A 24,291-nucleotide genomic window follows, 5' to 3' on the forward strand; every position below is an offset into this window, starting at 1 on the left:
TTAATTTTTGCAGGCAGCATAATTTGACCAGGATTTCATCTGACAATGTCCAAATTTGTCCTGCAATGGAGTAAATTGTGGAAAATTGAAAAATCAAAAGGCTATGGTGTGTCAGAAATATTGTGGTTGATACGTTTTTCATGGAACAGTTTCACATCCATTGTGGAATCCACACCACAATCTGGTTAACTCTGCAGTGAGAGGAAGTGATCGAGGAGATTACTGGTAATGACTTCCTGCGACAAGTATAGCCCTTTGCAGTACTGCAAATGGATTTTCCTTCTTGGTACAAACATACAAATTAGGGACAAGACTTGGTCCCTCCAATGAGTTGATAATGTTCATAGTGAGATAATACTGCTAGAGGAACTCAGTGGGTGAGACTGTAGAAAGGTCTTCTGTCCATTTCCCACAATGGATTCTTCTTGACCCGCAGAGTTCTATCTTTTTTTTTTGCTGAAAATTCCAGTATCTGCAGTCTCTGACGTCTCCTCAATAAGATCATGGCTGAACTGATTTGTAACCACATTCCTGTTTCCCATAGTAAATTGGGTCATCTTGGTATTCTGTTATCCAACTGCTCCTACTTTAAAAACATTGACTCCACTTCCACCACTCTTTGAGGAAGGAAGGTGCAAAGTCTAGTGACCATATGTGAGAAGAGATTTTGCCTCATCCGTCTTCAATGGGAAACACTTTGTTTAAAGCAATGTAATAATAAGCAGTCTGTGAAGGATGCTTCCCTGTATGCCTGTTTGGTTCATTACCTTTGTAACTGTCGGCTGTGACAAATGTTGTATTCGATTGTACATGATCGCAAAGCCCTCAGCATAAACCATGGGTAAGCATTGGCTTATACATGTCTCGTTCTTTGTAGGATGCCTGGAAAATGGGTTTTCAAAATACTCGACTGACTCGCACAAATAAACTGCTGGATCTCAGCATTCCTGTGTGAGTTTCAACCACCAGCTTTTCAATTAACAGCATTGACCCATTGCACCAGACACAGTTTGATGGTAATAATTACAGTATCTGAGTTCCCTAGCAAGTTTGCCTTTTCCCAGAAGTACGAGAGGAGGTTCTGATTTTCATACAGAAGTTTCCCTCTGCTAAGTTTTAGAACTTGAGCAGGGTATATGTCTGCTCCCAAGGCATTGCTTCTGTTGCTGATTTATTTAATAACTTGTAGCTCGAGTGGTGGTGAGGCTAGACTTGATGGGTAGCTGTGGTCAGGATGCTCATGTTAGGAGCAGAATCATGGTTTGAGTTCATTGAAATTCTCATTCCTGTGGTGCTGACCATTTCTGTCCTTGATGGGTTTGTTGTTCTTGGCTCTCAGTTGGGTGAATGCTTAAAAAATTGCATATATTGTTGGAATTAATCACAGTCATACAGCAGGAAAACAGACCCTTTCCACTCTACTTCTCCATGCTGATGATGTTAGTCCCTGCATTTGGTCAATATCCCTCTAAAACTTTCCAATCCATCTACCTGTCCAAAAGTCTTTAAATTATTGTCATTGGACCTAACTCAACTGCCTCGTCAGGTTCCATATACTCACCACCCACTCACTGTGTGGAAAAAGTTGCCCCTCGGGTTCCTATTAAATCTTGCCCCTCTCACCTTAAATCTATGTATTCCGTACTTGATTCCCCTACTCTGGGTAAAAGACGATGTCTATGGATTCATCCTATCTATTCCCTTCATGATTTTTACATCTCTGTAAGATCACCCCTCGGCCTCCTGTGTTCTAAGGAGTAAAGTCCTAGCCTACCCAACCTCCCCCTGTAGCTCAGTCTCTCGAGTCCTGGCATCCTCGTCAATTTCCTTTGCATTCTGTCCAGCTTAATATCATCCTTCCTCTTAGAGGAGTTAATGAGTTGCTAGTCCTCTGTACTCTTTCTAAGGTATTTAATCTTCAAGTTTTGGTTTTCTGTTAGACCTCTGCCTTCAGATATCAATAGAGCTGTTATTCCCTGCTTAAGCTGTTGCAGAGTACCTACCACTTTACAAACCACCTAAAGCATCTTGGTCAACTCTTTTAAATTTGCTGGCAGTATCAGCAATACTAAATCATCCTTTTCTTCTCTTCTCCTTATCCTCTGGTGTCTTGTGTGCATGTTTCAAATTGGTAGAATTTGCCTTTTATAAAAGAATTAAGCTAACCCACATCTTATTTCCTACCTTTATGCCTGGTCCCATAATTGGTAACTTTTTCTTAACCACTGGTCACAAAGATTTCATTTTACTGAAGTAACACTGCAGTAGAAATCTGGTCTAAGGATATGGAGACATTTAAATTCAAATCAATTAAGCCTAGAATAAACAACTGATCAGTAAGTGACTGAATGATTGTTGCCAACATCTGCCTGGTTAAAAATTGTAATGGCAAAGGTAATTTGCCATATTTTCCTGTTCTAGAGAGTGTGAATTCAGACCCACAAGATGGTTGACTTTTCAAATCTCAATGGCCAAATCAGTTACTCAAACTGGGTGGGAATGGAGATCAGCTGCTGGCCTTCACAGATATGCTCGCCAGAGGAAATTTTAAAAAGTGGATGATTTTTTCAAGACGTGAGACTGCAGATACTGGAATCTTGAGCAAGAAACAAACTGCTGGAAGAACTCACCAGTTCAAGCAATATCGTTGGAGAGAAATTGACAATCTAATTATTGGGTCAGAATCCTCTTCCAAAGGACCTGAACTATTGTCTGTCCATTTCCCTCCACAGATACTGCCTGGCCTGCTCAGTTCCTCCAGATGCTTATTATTTTTCCAAAATGCTTGTCTAAGTTTGCTCATCGAATTCTCTGACGGAGATTTTCCTTGGATTCTTTGGGTTAATAGGTCCTTTATTGGCTCCACAGCAGTTCAACTATGATCGTGATTCATTTTCGTTACCGTCTTATCTCATTCAACAATGCATGATAATTCTACATTCCTTAATCCTTTTGATGCTCTACTGTTCAAAACATATAATTTGACAATCATTTTCCATGACTCTGTTCTTCCGAAAGTACTTAAAAGCCAGTGAGATGCTTGAAAGGTGTACTCATGAAGGAAACCGCAATCTCCCCAAATAAAATTCTGAAACAGTAGTGCGATGATCATCAGATAACCTGTTTTATGTTGGTGGAGGGATAAATGAGCTGGCCTTTGGGTAAACTCCCTTGCCATTCAAGAAAATGCTCCCACATAATAATTTCAAACATTTGGCAGATTGATTTACTGTCTTATCTATAAGCTAGCAGCCTTTCAGTTGCAGTATTTTGTGATTGTGTCTTTGGAATGAATATCAAAACCACAATCTTCTGACAATAGGTGTGAATAGATCAACTGAGCCATAGCAACTCGTGCACTCTGATTTTCATCCTTCATGCATGTTGATGCCATTCGACTTAATCTTTCAGCATCTGGCTAACTAGCTTTAAATTAAAGATGAGTTGAAATTTTACCAATTAAATGTTTGCAAAAATGTATTTGTATCTTGGTTCCTGTTTGTCTGTCATAGATGCTTTCCTTGGTCATATTTCCTGGGACAGACCTAGATTTTTTACTTGCTTGAGATGCTATTTTCATCCTCGCATTTATTTTCATTGCAGTTATCTCCTCCTAAATTTTCCATCTTGTCTACCAGATTTTTTATTAAATGCCATGACACATTTAATGTGCAGAAAGTTGCTGAAACTGATTGGTTTCCTGACATTCCTAACTGAATACTTAATGTCACATTATTGTACTTTTGCTCTCCCTTACTCCAGCCTCTAAACATTCCATTCAGTTTGGCTAATTCACAGGCGGTTTTTCAAGCGTGGTTGGGTTTTTTAATAGCTTTGTGAGGCCAGTTAATTTTTAATAGGGTGGGAGTCTTTTATTCTTGGACTTGCTGAATGTCTAATTCTTGTATAAGAAACAGTGGCCAGGTGACTTACTTGTCAGGTTTTCTCCACATGAATGATAGTGCAAGAATTTGTAAATCAATTCAGTAATTAGCCTTCAATGCTTTCACTATGATGGGTGATCTAGAGCCTCATTTCACATCGGACATTGAAGCAGGTGTAGGCCTTTTGGAGTTTCACCGTTCAATGAGATCTCGGCTGATCTACCTCGTATCCCAGGGCCAACTCCAAATCCCTTGATTCCTTCGCAAAGCCAAAGAGACAAAATATATTGCAATTAAAGGAAATGGTAGAGAAACAATATTTTGCCGTCTTCACACAATATTTCTTGCAAATAATGGAGAGGAATGGTTCGGGAATGATTAGGAAACTAAAAGACACCGAGTGAAATGAAAGTATTGGAATTATTTTTTTGGTTAAAAAGATGATAAACTCCAAAAACCTAATGATCTGCATCTCAGTTTTGGAAAGGGTGGCTGTAGTGGAATGGAATGTAGTGGTGGAATATTCCAAAATTTGATTCCTTCCCCAGGACCCTATGTTCGGCCACCTGAATAATCCATTGTATCATGATGCCATATTCAGGATTTGTATCCAGCCCATGACCTTTGTCTAGTCCTTCTTGGCAGCTGATATTGTTTAATTGCCGAACCAAATACAAGGCTGAGTCTTCTGCATCTCTCATCCTAGTTTCCAACAATAGACACAAAAAGCTGGAGTAACTCAGTGGGGACAGGCAGCATCTCTGGAGAGAAGGAATGGGTGACGTTTTGGTTCGAGACCTTTCTTTCTCGTTTCCTATCTCTGATTTCCCTGCATTTATCTCTTCCTATCTTTCCAAATCCAAGGTGTGACTCTCTCCTGCAAAGAAGTTTATCGGTATGCTGGTTAAATTACTGAAATTATAGTTTCATTACAACAGCTGGGCAACTTAAACTCAAATTTCAGATTTATTTAATAAATCAGAAAAATCTCGCTAACAGACCATGAAGCCACCAGATGATTGTACAAATGTGCCACATTCACCAGTTTCCTTCAGGGAAACAAATCTGCCATTCTTACCAAGTCTGGCCAATATGCAACTCCACATGTTTAATTGTTCTTTTATTTAATTATTCCCCCCATTTAGCAGTAATTCCCAATGGGCAGTAAATGGTGGCAATACTAATGACTACTGTAACCCATGAACAAATACCTTCCATTTTTTTGTTAACTCTTATCCCCTGCTCTTCCTTCCCCCCACCACCACCATTGCTATACATTAACATCGATGGCTTGTTCTTCACTTGGCGACCTTCTCTGCAAACCTTGTGGAGGATGCCCTTTCTTGCAGATGTGGTTGAGGGGATGCAGATAATCCCCTCAAAATCTCATGTTACAGCTCAATATTCCACTTGCCATTAAATGTTGCTCAACTCATTCACAGACATATTATTTTCAAACTATTTAATTTTCGTAAAGGTTACTTGCAATTTTAGTGTGCTGTCATTTAAAAAAAAATGTGCTTGAACAAAGCATTGTCCAACATTAAAATACTCACTCCCAGAAGCTTGCATAAGAGATATATTTAAGACACACAAAGCACCTTCTTCCAACTAATTGCACTGAATTCTCATGCTGACCAAATTCCGGACCATTACTTTGTTAGGTTGCATATCATTTAATTCAATTCTGTCCAAGTATTTGAATGAAACTGTCGGGGGAAATATAAAGTTGATGCTGCACACTGGAATAACGTCCAACTATTGCTGAAGCACATAACTTCCAGTTATTTAGAATGTGCATGTTCTTTGTGTATTGAGCCTCTTGTGTTAATGTTACATTTATTAATGTATAATGTTGCATATTTACACTATTGACTGTATAGATGCTCCTCGACTTACGATGCTTCGACTTACGATATTTAGGCTTTGCTATGATACACATTCAGTAGAAATCGTATTTCGAATTTTGATATTTTCCTGAGCTAGCGATATGCGGTACGATACTCTTTCATGATGCTGGGCAACGGCAGCGAGCTGCAGCTCCCAGTTGGCCACGCGAGGTGTATTAAATGCATTTTTGACTTGCGATATTTTCGATTTACAATGGGTTCATCAGAACGTAACCCCATCGTAAGTCGAGGAGCATCTGTATTTCCCTTTGTTTGAGAATGCCTTTGTAGGCTTTGTTTTTAATAATGTTAGGTTTCTATTTGTTGATTAAGCAAAACTTTTAAGTACATTCATGTTCAGGATTTGTCTAACCCACATGAAAAGAGTGGAGGGTGTTTGGAGATTTTTTCCAGGAAGGTAGGTGGGAACAGAGTCTTTGAATATTTTTAAGGCAGAGGTAGATGGATTCTTGATAAGCTGGAGTGCAAAAGTTTACTGTGGTATAAGGTTATGTGGAGTTGAGATTACGGTCAGGTCGGCTATGATTTTTTTGAATGACAAAGCAGGATCACGGCAGTATGTCATACTTTGCTGTCTTATACCTGTACATTACATGATGACTGCTATTCACCTATCCCTAGTTCTTGTACAATTGGATTCGCTTCAAGTTCTATCCAAACATTGGAATTAAGAGTAATGCAGTCTAAACAACACATTCATTGCAAACTACTTTAAATTGATTCACAATTAGTGGTTGGTGTTACTAATAGCCAACCATACATTAAAGTAAGTGAATTCTGGCCTGTAGGATGTCAAATAGATTGGATTCTCAGCACAGGTGACAGATGTTGCATTTTACTCATTGCTATTCGGATTTGACTGTGTGTATCTCTCCAAGTGTTGCTAACGTGAAAGCCCTGCAGAAGTACGAAGACACTTCCTTTCTTAATGCTTAGATGTTCAGTTAGTTGTTGCGGTTGATGTCGCACAATGTGATTTTTAAAAATCTTGTTCAAACTCACAGTTCTGTTTGATTCTTAATAGAATGATTATTAGTGGTTTCAGAGTTAAGTCAATTAGTGCACCAGTGCCCCTTCCTGCAGCATTTCAGAACTTTTTTTGTGATCTGGTCTATTAATTTAATGCATAATGTGTTTTTCTAGTAAATACCACGCCATTTTTCAGTTTCTTTGCTCAGGCAGTGACTTATACTGTCAAGAGCAGAATAGTGTTCAATGGCCTGCTTGAAAATTGCGTTCTAGTGGTGAGAAAGGGAAATTATGCATGCATACAAAGTTCAATAAGCAGCAATCAATTTCCAAAAGCTCTTCAAGTAAAAGCCCAGCATTTAAGGCTTTTCTTTCTTGCCACCTCCAGGCCTTGTGAGGAAGCCTGCATAAGGGAATCTCACATGACTAGATTCTAGGATTTGGGACCATTGCTGTGTCTCATCATAAATGTCTGCGGTTGTGAGGCAACAATTAATTCTTGAATGTTTGATTTGTATCAAATATAGAAAGTGTTATTTTTATTATTGAATGCTTCAGTGGAGTCAGCCTTAACTACTGCAGTCGGCGTTAGTGCATTGTCCTGTGCTCATTTCTGCAAACTTAACTTTGCACAGGTGTTGCTGCTTTGTCTTTGTCTGTGCTTGTGAATCTCCAGCTCCTGATCCTGGCCACAACCCAGGATCTGGCTGCAGTTTCTGACTGCGAGTTTTGGTGGTGCACCTGGCTCTTTCTGCAGCATGTCTAATCCTTGCCCCCCCCCCCCCCCCCCCCCCACAGCCAGCTCCAGCTGCACATGCTGGTGTTCCCTGGTTTCAGCCACACTAAAACAGTCATCGAGCAGCAATATGCAGGCTCTGCTTGTGTTCGTGCACAATGGAGGCTGGGCCCCAAGCCTTCATTGAGTCGTTTTTGAAGCAAACTAGATGATGATCCTGGTCTTGCACTAACTTGTCCTTGCTGCTCTCAGAGCTCTGACAATAAAGGTTTGCATTGAGGTCCTCAAACTGCAGAACATCTTGGACAATACATCTCACCCCCTTCATGACACAATTGGCAACCTGAGGAGCACCTTCAATAACAGACTGGTCCCACCAAGGTGCAGCACGGAATGCCAAGGAGATCTTTTTTCCCCTGTGGCTGTCAAACTGTACAACTCCTGCCACTTCTGTTTGGGGTAGACTGACCTCCCTCCCCCAAACTTTGCACATCCCTCATCCTGGACTTTTGCACTCGATAATATAATTTCATGTTTGTGCAATATAATATATGTGCTGTGCAATAACCGGTCACTTAAATCTCATCATTATTATAATGCACATGGCACTTTCAATACCTTGTAACTGTATCTTTTGACTGGTGGCAAAGATGAAAAAGGCCTGCTTCATAACACAATGAATCTGAAAAGTCCTGCATAATTGGCAGACAAAGCACACTGATTGCAATCAACTTGCCTGCCTTGTTATGTGCTACCTGTAATTGTGGAAGCTTCACCAGTCACTTTAGAAATCTCAAAACCAACGTGGAGACAAACCATTCCTGCTGGAAGCATTGCCAACGAAACAGACACGAGTGTAGATATGTGACCAGCAATATTTTGGAAGCGTGCCACGGATTTGTTTTGCTTTAGCAACTGATTGCTTTCCTGCTCACTTGCAAATAATTGAAATTGTTTTGCTTTTGTAGATATTGCTTTCAAATCAAATCTCCGAACCATGTTTATAAAGACTGTCTTGGCTGCGTGAGCAATGCTTCTTGTCTAGTTGGATCTCTCATCTACGTTGTTGTTGTATTATTTGGCAGCTCTTTTCCTTAATGTTCAAATCTGGATCTTCACCGTGTGTGTTAGTTTTATCCTGGCTTCTGCCCAGTGTCAGGTTTATTGTAGTTTTGTATGATTTGAATGGGAATAAAATGCAGTTCAAAAGACTTTATTGTCCACAATGCCAAAAATGTTAACGGCTTTGGATTCTGATCTGAAGCAAATGTGTGTTATTAAGTGTATCCATTGCTCGAGTTATAGTCATGCAGCGATGCAGCATGAAAACAGATCCTTTCACCCATAACGTTCTCTCCACCATCAACCACCCATTTACACTAACCCAACGTTAATCCCATATTTAATTGAAATCACATAATTGTTTTTAATAATTCACCTCCATCCTGAAGACAATGTACCATGGCCAGTTAACCTACAAACCCGCATGTCTTTGGGTTGTGATGCACCTGGAGGAAATCCATGTGATCATAGGTTTGAGTTAAGTTTATTATCACGTGTACCAGGGTACAGTGAAAAGTTTTGTTGCGTGCTAACCAGTCAATTGAAAGACAATACACGATTGCAATCAAGCCGTCCACAGTGTACAGATACATTGTAAAAGGAATAACATGAATAACATTTAATGCAAAATAAAACCAGTAAAGTCTGATCAAAGATAGTCTGAAAGTCTTCAGTGAGGTAGATAGTAGTTTACGACTGCTCTCTCGTTGTTGATAGGATGGTTCAGTTGCCTGAGAACAGCAGGGAAGAAACTGTCCCTGAATCTGAAAGTGTGCGTTTTCAGTACACAGCACCAGAAGTGAGGATTGAACAGGGTCTCTGGTGTTGTGAGGCAGTGGTTCTGCTCATTCTCTCCATCCAATTTTTGTTGCATGCCATGGCCCCTCTGAACCAGACATCAGCACCCTCATATAGTCATACAGCATGGAAACTGGCCCTTTAGCCCAACTCGTCCATGCCAACCAACATATCCACCTCAGCTAGTCCCATTTGCCCCATTTCCCTCCAAGCCGTTCCTATCTATGTACCTGTCCAAATGTCTTTTAAATGTTGTTATTGTATCTGCTTCAACACTTCCTAGTAGCTCCTCCCATTTACGCATCGCCCTCTGCAAAAGCAGTTTCATGTTAAATCTTCCACCTTCCCTCTTTCATCTCGCCCCAGACCTGTTGGTGAAGGGGTCAGTGGACCAGTTGGGCCACTTGTCAAGGAGCATGGCCAACTTAAACTGGATCCTAGCAGAATATGGTGACGTTGTCCATGTGCAGGGAGGCTTAGATCCAAGTCCTTCCACCGCCCGGCAATTTCACCCATCATATGCTCTCGTCCTTACTGATGGATTCAGCAAAGGGTTCTATTCAGCACACAAACAAGATGGAAGAGTGAACAATCCTGCCGAGTTCAAGTTTTCTAAGACATGCCGAATGCTGCCTTTGTGACCTGTACCAAAAGCCTTTCAGTTGGTGATTCCTCTTTGTTTCCATTTCTAGCTTCATTCTTTTAGCTAGAGTAAGCAGTGGTTGCATTTGTCACTTTCCCAAGCTGCCACATTCTTTTGTCTTCGCTCTGCCTGTTGAGTCATACACAAGTGCCCCTTCTCCTGCATTTAGAGATTTAATTTAAATGTCATCTTTGGCTCAAAGCTGCACATACATGTTCCAAACTGCAATCCTAAGTAGCATGTTACTACTGAACTGTCAGTGGACCATTCAGTTTAGTTTGGGCGCTGTCTCCTATAAATAGAATAGCAATTATATTTATTTAGATATTTGTTGAAGGTAAACCGTATTCTAGGAATATATGGAGACACAAGAAACAACAGATCCTGGGATTTTGAGCTCCTGGTAGCAAGGCAATTGAACTGCCCTCCCCATTGCTTTATCATATCATATCATATCATATATATACAGCCGGAAACAGGCCTTTTCGGCCCACCAAGTCCGTGCCGCCCAGCGATCCCCGTACATGAACACTATCCTACACCCACTAGGGACAATTTTTACATTTTTACATTTACCCAGCCAATTAACCTACATACCTTTACTGACCTATCTGCCCTTGGCCACTTTCACTGCCAGGGTTTGGCCCAACATAAACTGAGAATATGAGGAACAACTCATATTCTGCCTGCTGGTCTATAACCTAATGGCATGCACATTGAATTTTCCAATTTCAGATAACTCTGTTCCATCCTCTCTCCTTCTGATCCACCCAGGTTCTCTTGGCACATCCCTTTTCTAACCCCTCCTTCCCCATGTAACTCAGTTTCTTACCCTCCCCCACCTGCCTCCATCTGTCTATTATGCACACACCCTTCCCACGGGACCCACTATACCCTTCCCCCACTGTTCCCATCTGCCCAGCAAATATCCCTCATCTAGTTCTACATCTCCTTGCTTATCAGATTTCACAAATGACAGTTTTTTGTCTCCATAATCACCCCCTAGCTGTTGCATATCCACCACTTCTTTTCTTCCCCCCCCCCCCCCCCCCCCCCCCATGGAACATGTATGTGCATCTTTTATTCAAGCTATTTCCCCTTCTCCACTTCATCCTGATGCAGGGTCTCGACCAGAAATGCCAAATTATGAGCTGTTCCTCGGGACACAGGCAGATACTGGCATTAATTGCTGCTGGAAGATCATCCACTAGGTGAAAGATGCTCTGGTCTGCCCGAAACCTGGTCACTCAGTACAGCAAATGTCCGTTAAGGAATGTTCCCGACTGATTAGGAGCACGTGCTGAGGGATGCACTGGAGATCGGTAAAATTACTGCAAAGGCTATGAAGGGAAGGATCGCAGTCACCAGGGAGAGACAACAGCCCTTCAGTCACTGGACATCGAAGGTCTGAGTTTGGTGGGGAAACCCCTCAAACAATAGGGGTAGGGGGGACGGCTATCACCCCAAGGGGCTACATGAGTGGCAATATGCTGTTTACAAAACAGATGTGCTGACACCATGTATAATATCACAAACGATGAACTGCTGAATGTACAAACTGATATTCAGAATTTTGCTTTGTTTTCTTCTGTATATATATTTGTTGAATAAAATTTACTTTAGGAAAAAATATTCCGTTGCCTCCTTATAAAAGCTGTGTGAACCCCGTGAGTTTTCCAAGCACTTTGTTTCTTGCTTTAAGTATAAAGCCTTTTGCAAATTTGTACACATTTAACTTTTTTTTTTCAAGAGGCAGGAAGGCAAGTAGAATTGTTCTCAATCGGCAAAACACAAAGTGCTGGAGGAACTCCGTAGGTCAGGCAGCATCTGTGTAATGGACAGACAATGTTTTGGGTTGAGCCTCTTCAGAGTCTGAAGAAAGGTCTTGACCCGAAATGCCTATGTCCATTCTCTCCACGGATGCTGCCTACTCCGCTGAGTTCCTGCATATTTTGTTCCAGCATCCACAGTCCTTTGCGTCTATTGTTCTAAATGGAAGTATTTAAATCCTGTTGAGATGGAGATAAAATTTGTTCAATTTTAATTATTTATTATTAGGGGGAAAATACATAACACATGAAGGTGAAAGGGAAAAAAAAGCCATGTTAATTTGGTTATGTTGATTGAGAGACACCTGCTCCTGGAGTGGACTGTTCCTGAGCGATAAAATAGACCCAGAAAGTTGTGGACAAAGCCAAAGGCCATGTGATTACCTGAATGTGGGTTGCAGTTTAAAAGGTGGAATATTTTGTTTTAACTAGGTGCATAACCATACTTGTGCAGACAGATCCCCTGAAATGCAAAAGTAATATGCAGATTGTTAATTATAGCAACATAATCTATTTGAAACAGTATTAATATTGATTAAAAAACTGATGCACGCAGTTGCATTGATAGACAGGGATACCATTGATGTTGGGCTTTTCAAACCGTAGTATTTTAAGTTTTAACCCAGAAGGCCAATAGTAAAATGTTGTTAGATGCTTGGCAATGCCAAGAATATAAATGCTACTTTCATAAATTAATTACAAGCCATAAACCCATTGATGACTTTACATAGTTAATGCAAGGGAATGTATTTTGCATATCAAAAAGTGTAACTTTGTATTATCTCTCACTCCATTAACCTTAGCACTGTTTAAAGGAAGCATGGGAAATCTGGTAACTATAGACTAACATTAGTGGTAGGGAAAGATACTGGAAACATTCCTGAGGGAAAAGAAAAGATGGGGATTAATCAGAGAGAGCCAACATGATCCTGTCTGACCAATTTGATTGAATTCCTTGAGGAAGTAACAGTGCATTGATGAGGGCAGGACAGTAGACTTCATTTACATTGATTTTAATTAGACCTTTGGCAAGTCCCACATGACAGACTGATTCCAAAGGTTAGGGCCCATGGGATCCAGGGCAAGTTGACAAACTAAATCCAAAAGTGACTTTGCAATACGAGATATGGGGAGATGGTAGAGGGTTGTTTCTGCAGTTGGAATCTTGTAACTAGCGGTGTCCCGCAAGGATCAGTGCTGGCACACTTGGTGTTTGTATTTTGTGTAATTTTTTTAAAAGTGGGAAGCAGAAATGGTAACTTTGTGGATAACACGAAGATTGGTAGAGTTGTTATCATAGACTGCAGACAGATATTGATCCATTGGTGAAATAGGATGAGAAATGTCAGATGGAGTTGAATGCAGGCAAATGTAAAGTGGTACATTTTGAGAAAGGTTAGAGCATATACCATAAATTGAATTGGATTGAACAAATTTTATTAGCCAAATATGTATTCATGCAAGGAGTTTGTCTTAGTGCTTTGCTCGCATGTAACAACACGATATACAGTAGATAATTAAAAATAAAACATAATTTAAACATGTGAAGAATGAATTAAATTACCAGAGCACAAGGAGGCTACAGACTTTTGGCTGTTGAGTATCTTATATCATATCATATATATATACAGCCGGAAACAGGCCTTTTCGGCCCACCAAGTCCGTGCCGCCCAGCGATCCCCGTACATTAACACTATCCTACACCCACTAGGGACAATTTTTACATTTACCCAGCCAATTAACCTACATACCTGTACGTCTTTGGAGTGTGGGAGGAAACCGAAGATCTCGGAGAAAACCCACGCAGGTCACAGGGAGAACGTACAAACTCCTTACAGTGCAGCACCCGTAGTCAGGATCGAACCTGAGTCTCCGGCGCTGCATTCGCTGTAAAGCAGCAACTCTACCGCTGCGCTAGCTACTGCTCGTGGAAAAAAGCTGTTTTTATGTCTGGCTGTGGCGGCTTTGACAGTCCGGAGTTGCCTTCCAGAAGGAAGTGTTTCAAAGAGTTCATGGCCAGGGTGAGAGGGGTCAGAGATGATCTTACCCGCTCTCTTCCTGGCCCTTGCAGTGTACAGTTCATTGATGGGGGGGGGGGTGAAGGTTGCAGCCAACAACCTTCTCGGCTGATCGAATGATGCGCTGCAGCCTCCGGATGACATGCTTGGTGGCTGAGCCAAACCAGACCATGATGGAGAAGGTGAGGACACACTCTATGATGGCAGTATAAAACTGGACCATATAAATGGTAGGATCTCATGGTTGAAAGAGGATCATGGAACACGTCCATAAATCCTTGAAGGTAACAACACAGATAATTAATGTGTTAACAAGACATATTGGATACCGACCTTCATTAGTTGGCATTGCTCAGCGTTGAATAGAGAGGTAGGGAGTTTACGCTTTATACAACTTTGGTCAGACCTCAGAGTGTTGTATGCGGTTCTAGTCACCAAAGTAGAGACAGTCTGTGATGGCGCTGAGAGGGTTTGTAGTTATTTTTTGAGGAGTTGTTGAAAAGGCTCCATCTTGTGGGGGGGGGGGGGGGGGGGGGGAGGATGGATTCAGAGGGTATATGAGGGGGATGACCATCACCCAGAGTGGTGAGTATCTGAAATGTACAGAAGCTGGATTGTTGAGAGCATTTAAGAAGTGACTTAATGAACACTTCAATTACTCGAGCAAGAGGGTTGTGGACCACGGTCTGGGAGATGGGATTAACGTGGAAGGGGACGCATTGGTTGGCGAGTGTGAGTTGAGCAGATTGGCCTGTTTCCAAGCGATATAATTATTTAACTAACTGCTAAATTAGAATCATCCCAGGTTTCTTAGAGGCTGGAAATATAAGTCTGCATTTAGTAGAATTATCTCTTTTCCACTCCATGAAAGCAGGCTTTCAAATACTAATTTTCCCATTAGTTACCAGCTTTATTAAAATGTTAGAAGAAAAAGAAGACCATCATTCTGAGAAATACTGACTCCAAAAGCTTCAGCTATATTTAAGATGCAAACGTGTTTGACAGTCTTGGTTTAGCATGGTAATGCAGAAATAGGTCAGCCAGGAAGTCCTCCCAACATGCAGGCAAGCAAAATGTATCAAGTACACACTGATTCCTTTTGCAACATTTGTTTTGTACATCAATAACAAATAAGTATACCAATTTGTAATATAATCAAATGTATTTCTGAAGATGAATTAATGCTATCTCATTAAGAGAGTTAAGGGTTGTATTTATGAAAATAATGCATTCTTCCCAGAATTGTTCATCTTCCAATTTATTGTAGGCCTTCTGGGTTTAATTTCTAAAAACACAAACATTTAAAAAAAACAACACCAACCTTTTCACCACTCTGTGAAAAGAGCAACTATGTGCAGGAAAGAACTGCAGATGCTGGTTTAAATCAAAGGTAGACATAAAATGCTGAAGTAACTCAGTGGGACAGGCAGCATCTCTGGAGACAACGAATGGGTGTCGAGACCCTTCTTCAGACATGTGCATCTCCTTGCTTAGCTTTCAGGTTGGGTATTTGGTGCGAATGAGGTTGGTCCTAAATGGGATCTGTACATATGTTATAGAAAGTGAGTGAGAGTAGCATTACTGGCAGTGCTGCTGTGGTGGGTACCTGCTGGGAAGTTGGGTGCAAGCTCAGAATTGGGCCAGTGTGCCCACAACAATAAAAACGAGCAAGCAACAAGTTCAAGAGCACAACAGAGCATTCAGGTATGGGGAGAATGTGCAGCCAAGCATGGAGAAGAGGAGACGTTGACTTCCACCTCATCCAACATGCGGTGATGAGAAAGAAGGTCCCAGGCAGTTGGCCACTGCTAGTCCTGAACAATGCATGCACCCACCTTGGCATTGCTTTATTTTTGTCACATACTGAAATGCAACAAAAACTTTGTTTTGCATGCTGTCCAAGCAAATCATGCTCTATATGTGTCTATCAGGGTGTGCAAAATGGGAAAGCGGTACAAAATATAGTGTTACGGATAGAACAAAAGTGTAGAATAAAAAAAGTGCAATGGCTGCAAGGAGGTTGATCAGAAGATCGGGTGATAGGTTATGAGGTTAAATCAAGAGGCATAGTCATAGAGCGGAACAACATGGAAACAGACCCCTCAGCAAACCTTGTCCTGGTCATGGCCAGGACATTTGGCGAATCTCCCACTGAACTCTTTCTATCCATTTCTCTGCCCAAATATCTTTTAAAAGTTGTAATTTTTTTCTGCATCTATAAGAGTTTAATAAAAGTGGGATGAAGCTGTTCTTGCATCTGTGAAATGTGGTTTCAAGCTTTTGTTATTTTTGCCTGACGCGAGAGGGGAGAAAGAGTGTGAGTGGTCCTTGATTGCATTGGACGCTTTCCCATTGGAGACGTGCCAAATTTCCTTCCCCTTCTGAGGCAGGAGAGGCATCTGTGTGCTTGCTTGGTTGCAGTGTCAATATGATTGGACTATAACAAATTGATGATGTTTACATCTCCGGACTTGAAGCTCTCATCCATCTCCACTTCAGCACCATTGATGTAGACTGGAGCGTGTTTCCACCCGCTCCCTGAAGTGGATGACCAGCTGCTTTGTGTTGCAGACATTGAGGGAGCGGTTGTTGGCTTGACCATGCTACTGAGCTCTATCTCCTTCCTGGACTCTGTCATTGTTTGAAATATGGCCCACTCCAGCAAGGTAATCTGCAAACCTATAAATGGGAATCTGCAAACCTGTAATTGTGCAGAGATTGGCCTGCACAATTGTGAGTGTATAAGGAGTATAGCAAGGGGTTGAGATTTCAGCCTAGTGGTGTTGAGTATTATCGTGGAGCATAATGACAACCACAGTGCAGCCCTGGGTCCCACATCTCAGTGTTGAGTAGCTGTACAACTTACCTCAGCTTGCCTATCACTATCCTTCAAAGGTTGTCCTTGTGCCTTGCCTCGGTGATTCACACCACACCACATCCATTGTGCAGTGTTGAAATTGCCATTACATCATTGTAGGAACGCTAGATTTCTGACACTGCATGAGCAGATGTTCTTTAAAAAAAAAGCATGGTCTGGACCTCTGTGTTCAGATCGGACGACTAAATGCATCAATGAATCAACATTCTGGGCAGATCCAAGTGGGGTCCTTGTTTAAAGAGAATCATAGATTCCTGAACCATAGTTGCTATGGTTGTAACATCATTTGAATCTAGTAATGTCTATATTTCTACACAAAGTCAGTCACCTGTTTCATATGACTGGGTCGTCTCTATTGAAAATGAGTTTGAGTTGAATTTGACCCTGGTCAAATCTGCTGAATGTTCAATAAAAATACATTCTGAGTAAAATATTAGCTTATTCAATCCACGATGGAAAATGGACAGGTGATGTTGCAGATGACGGCTGCTTTGCTGAGTTCCTCCAGTGCTTTGTGCTCTACTCAAGAGTTCAGCATCTGCAGCCTCTTGTCATCAGGTCATAAGTGACAGGAATAGAATTAGGCCATTCGGCTCATCAAGTCTACGCCGCCATTCAATCATAGCTGATCTATCTCTCTCTCCTAACTCCATTCTCCCCATAACTTCTGACACCTGTACGAATCAAGAATTGTCTCCTGCTTGTTCAATACTTTAGGGGGAACATTGAATTTAACACCACAGTCCAATGCCAGATCGTAATGATGTAAATATATTCATTCACAAAAGTTGTTTTGCATTTGCAATTGTTGTATGTGAAAGGTACTACTTCAAACCAGTGCACTACTTTGCTTCTGACATTGTCAGAAGTTCATGTAGACTTGAGTCCAGCACCTTGTGTAAATAAATTAGCCCATATGCTGATAGCACAGACCTGCCTTGTGATTTTGTTGTGTGAAAAAGGCAAATCAAGTGATTTGTGTTGAAATGCAATGGCAGTTGAACTACTTATTGTCTTAAAAGCCCATTTTATTCCTCCTGCGAAAGAAATAATGAACATTCAAAGGAATTCTTTGCAAATATAAAAAAGTACTTGTGGGAATTCTTTGCAAACGAATAAACCGAGGTAGGGGGAGGCAACATTTGTAGGGAGAGAAAAACAACTTTAGTTAGTTTAGTTTATTGTCCTGGGTGACATTTCAGTAGAAAGGTCATTAAACTCAGTTTTTGTCGCTAGTATGTCTTAACTATATTTTGGATTTTCAGCACTGTATCCAGCTCTTAAATTACAAAACATATTGAATTGCATCAAAACAAAAGCACAACCATCTTCGTAAATACAAGTGTTAATCTGTAGTAATCAAAAGACACATGCTCTAAGAAGGGAAAATATCATTTTAGAGAATTGCATACAACATATTTCATGGCAGACCAGACCTATAGATATTTAATAACAACTGTACAATAACTCGACAAGGATTTTGTTTTGTAACTTAAATGTTTACAACATAACACTTAAAGTCGGCAGGTGACCATTATTTTGGATTTAAGCCAATGATACCAGAGCACAGGCTTTGTGAATATAAGAGGTGTTCTCATTCTTTCTTGTAGCACATTTACTGTGTCACTGGTTGGCTTTTTAAATGTTTTTCAGTTTTGCATCTGCTTGCTGAGGTATTTTGAAGTTTTTGTTAGAATAAACAGGCCCTCTGTCTGATTTCATGTTGGATTCTGAGAAAGTGGGCTGATTGTAGAAACTGTATGCAGATTTGAAAATCCCAGTATCGAAATTGCATCATCAAAACTGACTATTCTGTTGCGTGGCCTATTGAAGCTGCCAGGTGCAAAGTGCTGTCAGTTCAATAAGCCACACTTAGTTGTTCAGACACTAATTGCTATGTCCTTAATATTTACCCCATTTTTCCTGTGAAGCTTACAATCTATTAAGTATTGCATAGTTCTGAATGGTGCTGAGAAATATATTTCCCTTCCTCCCTCCTTTGCTTCCCACCCCCCCCCCCCCCCACTTCATCACTTCCCTGTCCTCTTTAACTGGTTGTAAAGATTTTTCCTTAATTGACTGCACAGATTTGTAATTTTACAGTGTTGACAATGCAACCATACTACATTGAATAGAATCTACTTTTAAGTGCAGAGTGAGAAATTTGACGCAGTCTAAACTGGGTCACTGTAAAATCTATAGGTTTTCCACTGAATGTGTTGGGTCTTCCTTGCCTGGGCATTTTTATTTTATCTCACATTTTATTCATTTATTCCATTGTGCTTCTGATTTGAGAGACCAGAATGAATTAGTCAATGGTACAGTTGTAATTTTAATGAAAGTGAACTTTTCATCAAAAGCAATCCTCAAAATGTGGCAAAATATTGAAGCTTCATTTTATTTATTCTTTAATTTTGCTAGATTTTACATTTGCGCCACCTGCTTCTCCTGAAAAGAAAAAGCATAGAATGAAGCTAAAAGCGATTTGAAAGATTACGACAATTACAATATTATGAAATTAAAGCCTGATAATGGGGAAGAAGGAATACATTATCTGATAGCTGAATTAGTGAAAGTAGTGCTGATTGTTCATGGATGTGTGGATGGAACTCGCCCTCACTAATTAATGCTCCTGAAAGCTTGCAGGACATGCAATCTATAGGAAGGCTAGGCGATGAAGGTGACCAAACCCTGATGTGTTTTTAGTGCTCATCCTATGTCTGGCGTTCGTTTCAGGCTTTAAGCCTGCAAAAACATTTTTTTTGCAAGAGAATAATGGCCTCTTTGCAAGGGGCCCATCCCCCATCGTCAGCTGCACTTAATTAGAAATGATCTGACTGGTATGGAGTCACCGTAAATGAAAATGTGGGTCTGTGAATTGGTCCTCTGACTAATCGCCTCCTGTTGTAGCAAGCTAGCAGCATGTAGCCAGCCCCGTGTGTCTGCAGTCCTTTAATGCAAATGCAAATTCATTCTTTGTATTTCATATCGGAGACCAGCAGGTCTATGCAGGCTAGACCCCAACAAATATAAAATGGGTGAACAAAAATGTGCAGAGGTCAGCATCCTGAGATCTGTAAAAAGGAGTACACTAAAATCATCTCGAGTAATGATCAGGGAGGTGAATAAAGTGACAGATCATCAAGCAGCTTTATTTCGCTGCTTTAATAATTCTACTTTGAGGAAACTTGGAGCATATCAGTGTCAATGAATGCCGGGTGGGGAAGGAGAGACACCAGTTTGTACCCTATGGTGAGAATGCAAATAAATCATATAATCATATAATGTATCAAAGTAACTTTGAAGGCCAGTCCTCGGCCTGTTTCTTGGGGCTGTTCATGCACAACCACTCTTGAATTTCTGACAGAACTGACTGCATGACTGCATACTTGAAAGGAAATCCGTTGGAGTTTGCTCATTATTTAGTAATATTGCATCAACCTTGGTCTGATTTCTCTTTTATTTTTCCACTGATGGACCCCTTGATTTGATGCAGTGAATGCATTAGTGTTTTTCGTTTACAAGCACATTTAATTAGAATGCTATATGATAAAAGTGGAAAGCAGACTGTTATGGCGTAAAATATTCTGTAAAATTGTAAAGTGCATAAAAATACCATTTGCCCTATTGTGCCTAAGCTAGATATTTCGGAGTAATCCAAATAGTCCTAGATAGTCTACATTGAATTGCTCATTCCCTCAAGATATGTATTGAATTGTCTTCATATCATTTGAAGGAAAAATTGTCAGAAGTAGTTTTGTGCAAAGTATACATTCCTTCCCCCGGTGTTTAATGGGAAAATGTAAGAATTTGGGTGGTTTTCAACAATTGATTCACATTTTCCCACTTGCATTGATGTTGAATTTGTTCTCTCCTTGCCTGTGGTTCCACATGTCCTTTGACCTCCAATATCCTGTTGAGAAGGCGCTGTTCACTGGTGGAACTGTGACTGCGGGTTTTGCAAATTATTGAGCTGATGAAGGCATGTTAGACAAACTTGTATCACCAAGCTAAAACATATCTCGAATAATTTAAGCATTCTTCACTGTAGGTAAGATTGAGATGGACGAACTCAGCAAGGAGTGACAATGAAAGTCACTTGGATACATTTGCTGTCTATTTGGAAGAATATCTTGTTTGTCATTTTGTTTGTTTTTGTGACCATACAAATTGAACCGGTTGGACTAGAGTGGAAGGCCTCCATTGAAAATAATAGAATTAATGGCCTTGAATCAGTAACTAGTTTGAAGTTGCAGCTTCCCCTGAAGCTTGTAGAGCAGTCTGGGGACATTGAGCATTCTTAACCAGCTTGCTTGCTTTCTTCACTCTTCCTCCTTGTCATTCTGCTTTTTTCTCTTAAGAATTGTTTTCAGTGACCGTGTGCAAGAGAGGCTGAAATGGTGGGGGAACAGATGGTGTGTGTGTTTATATAAACATAGTTTCTTCAATCAGAAAAGTGCACTCCTGGTTGTGTTCTGAGCAAACCATGTATATTATGATTTTTTTGCAACACATACCCATTCTATAAATGGATGCTATTTGTTTCTTTTGCATTTTGTGTTTAGTTACTTTCTCATAAATTCTGTCTGAAGTAGGGTCTCAACCCAAAACATCACCCATTCCTTCTCTCCCGAGATGCTGCCTGACCCACTGAGTTACTCCGACATTTTGTGTCTATCTTTAATTCTCCAGAGTTCAGAAGAATGTGAAATCGTATGAAATCTAAAGAATTTTGACTAGGCCAGTGTGACTGGGTGCAGGAAGGATTTTGTCCTGACTGGAAAATTGCTGAGAAACAAGGCTCCGTCTCTGAATATGGATTGAGGACTGAAGTGAGAAGATATTTCCACCTTAAGGAAGCAAACCTGTGGAATTCTCCACAAATAGCTACGAGACCAAAGACATGCTAATGGGTTAATTGGTAACTGTAAGTTACTTAGTGTAGTTATGTGCCAGAAAGATTCAAAGGCGAAATTCCTAGGCATATGGGAGAGAGCACAATGGGCTGGAAGGAAAATGAGGAGGGAGGAATGTGACTGATGGGATTGCTTTGCTGGGAGCCAGCATGTACTTGATCGGCTGAATGGCAACCTCGAGTAAAAAGTCACCGAGTGGATATAAGATGGATGGATGTACATTTCTAGTCATGAAGGGTTATGGCGAGTTTGGAGATAACAGGGTGATGTTTCGGGTCGAGACCCTTCTTCAGACTCAAATGAATTTACTTGATTCCAGAGAAGACTGCAAGAATGCATCTAAAGTGGTCATAAATTTTCACCTCTATCCAACCATATAACCTCCCATGGAAATGGAGCTGCCTTGCTGACTAAACACACAATGTATTTAATGTGATTACAATGCAGTTCCATTCACAAGGGTTAGTTTGTGATTAATTGCTGAACACTGTTCCTCTGCCATTGTGGGATTTTTCCCCCAAATGTAAGAAGTGCATTATGTACCAGCCAATATGTTGGCAGTGAAGGAAGTTGAGCTAGATTTCCGTGTGTATTAGTCATCAGTAATCATGTTGAATGCTTTGAAATTATTCACAAGTGTCCATCAAAAACACTAGATCTAAAAAAAGCATATTATTGTAGCTTTCTGCATGAACAAAGCCTTCTTACCTATTATTTACTGCTTTATTTTTTCCCCTGGTTTATTTCAGAAAATATTTGGCTTCAATTCCTTTGTTTCAGGGATCGATGCATATGGCTGGGGTTATTCAAGGCGAGTGCTTACAGCTGAGGGAGACCTCTTGTGGTTGTTTTCCTCGCTTGTCCTTCCTTTCACCATGCAAACAAAGGTTTAACCAAAGTGTACCTAAATCAGTTAGGATGAGTTTGCTTAAGAGTTGGGCAAAATTCTGTGTCAGGCTAATGTTTGCTGACATAATCTGAAGAAGAGTCTCGACCTGAAACATCACCCATTCCTTCTCTCCAACCCATTCCTTCCCTCCAGACATGCTGCCTGACCTGCTGAGGTACTCCAGCATTTTGTGTCTACTTGCTGATATAACACTGGAGTATGTTTATATTGTGACAATGGGAACTTTTGCAAAATCATTGCCTTGTCTGTACATTTTCAGGATTTGGACATTACGGCAAGGCCTAGGTCTGAAGAAGGGTCTCGACCCAAAACGTCACCCATTCCTTCTCTCCAGAGATGCTGCCTGTCCCGCTGAGTTACTCCAGTATTTTTTGTCTTTCTAGGGAAGATGGTAATTGTTTGCTGTAGTTCATTTGGTGAACTTCCACAGTCTTGTTGGACAGAGTTCCAGGATATAGACCCCGTGATGAAGAACTGGAGATAAATTTCTAAGTCAAGATGGTGCGTGACTTGGAGTAGAACCTACTCGTGATTTTGTTTCCGAGCATCTACTGCCATTGTCTCTGGAGATTGACGGCATCAATTTAGAAGGTAGTGTGGGAGAAGCCTGACTGAGCAACTATAGTATATTTTGTAAGTGATGTTGGAGTCCCTGGACAGAGTCGAGGGAGGAAGTGTGGGGACAGGTGTTGCATCTCCTGTGGCTGCAGCGGAAAGTACCTGGTTTGAGTTGGAAGGGATGAATTAACCTGGGAGTTGTGGAGGGAACGGTCCCCACAGAAAGCGGTAGAGATGGAAAGATGTGATTAATGGTGGGATCCTGTTGGAGGTGGTGAAAATGTAGGATTATGTGTTGTATGCGAAGGCTGATGGGGTGAAAGGTGAAGACCAGAGGGACGCTGTCCCTGTTGCGACTGGGGGGAGGGGGAGCTAGAGGGAGCTGAAAGGTACCAAGGAGACACGTGTGAGGGCCTCGTCTATGACGGGATTCCCCGGTTTCCTAACAAATGAGGACATCTCGGATGTCCTGGTATGGAACATTTCATCTTGGGTGAAGATGCGATGTAGACGGAGAAATTGAGAGTAGGGGGATAATCTTTGCAGGAAACAGGGTGGAAAGAAGTGTTGTGTCGATAGTTGTGAGAGTAAGTAGGTTTATAATAGATGTCAGTCAATAGTCTATCTCCGGTGATGAAGACAGTGAGATCAAGAAAGGGGAGGGAGGTGTCTGAGATGGTCCAAGTGAATTTGAGTGCGTATGGAAATTGGTAGTGGATAATGAAGTCCATGAGTTCTGCATTGGTACAGGAGGTTGCACTGATGCAGTTGTCAATGTAGCGGAGATAGAGTTTGGGGATACGGCCAGTGTATGCCTGGAACAGGGATTATTCGAAGTACCCTACAAAGAGGCAGGGATAGCTAGGGCCTGTGCAAGTGCCCATGGCTCCGCCTTTGATTTGGAGGAAGTGGGAGAAGTTGGAGAAATTATTGAGAGTGAGGACCAGCTCCGCTAGGCAGAGGAGAGTGTTAGTGGAGAGAAATTGGCTGGTTCTGCAATCGAGGAAGAAATGGAGGGCTTCAAGGCCTTCCTGGTAAGGGATGGAGGTGTAGAGTGACTGAACATCCATAGTAAATATGAGGGAACATGGGCCTGGAAAGCTGAAGTCATTAAAGAGACTAAGGGCATGTGAGGCTATACTCATTATTTTCCTTGTCTGCTTCTGCTCGATATATTTTC

The 24,291-nt window shown here is 41.1% G+C and overlaps 1 protein-coding gene across 4 annotated transcripts in view; it reads left to right on the top strand.

Annotated features, from left to right (window-relative positions):
* fam193a (family with sequence similarity 193 member A) overlaps nucleotides 1-24,291 on the top strand; it is a 154,300-nt gene that overhangs the window by 39,176 nt on the left and 90,833 nt on the right. Inside the window, exon 1 of one of the 4 annotated variants that reach the window (XM_078431911.1) lies at nucleotides 19,969-19,979. The exons of the other annotated variants lie outside the window; for them this stretch is intronic. Within the exon in view, the coding sequence (XP_078288037.1) occupies nucleotides 19,977-19,979 (3 nt within the window). The 5' untranslated portion in view covers nucleotides 19,969-19,976. Of the gene's footprint in view, nucleotides 1-19,968; nucleotides 19,980-24,291 lie in introns of those variants that run through there. 4 annotated transcript variants of the gene reach the window in all.

Source organism: Rhinoraja longicauda, chromosome 3 (genome assembly GCF_053455715.1).
Source record: "Rhinoraja longicauda isolate Sanriku21f chromosome 3, sRhiLon1.1, whole genome shotgun sequence".
In the NCBI taxonomy this organism is placed as follows: Eukaryota; Metazoa; Chordata; class Chondrichthyes; order Rajiformes; family Arhynchobatidae; genus Rhinoraja; species Rhinoraja longicauda.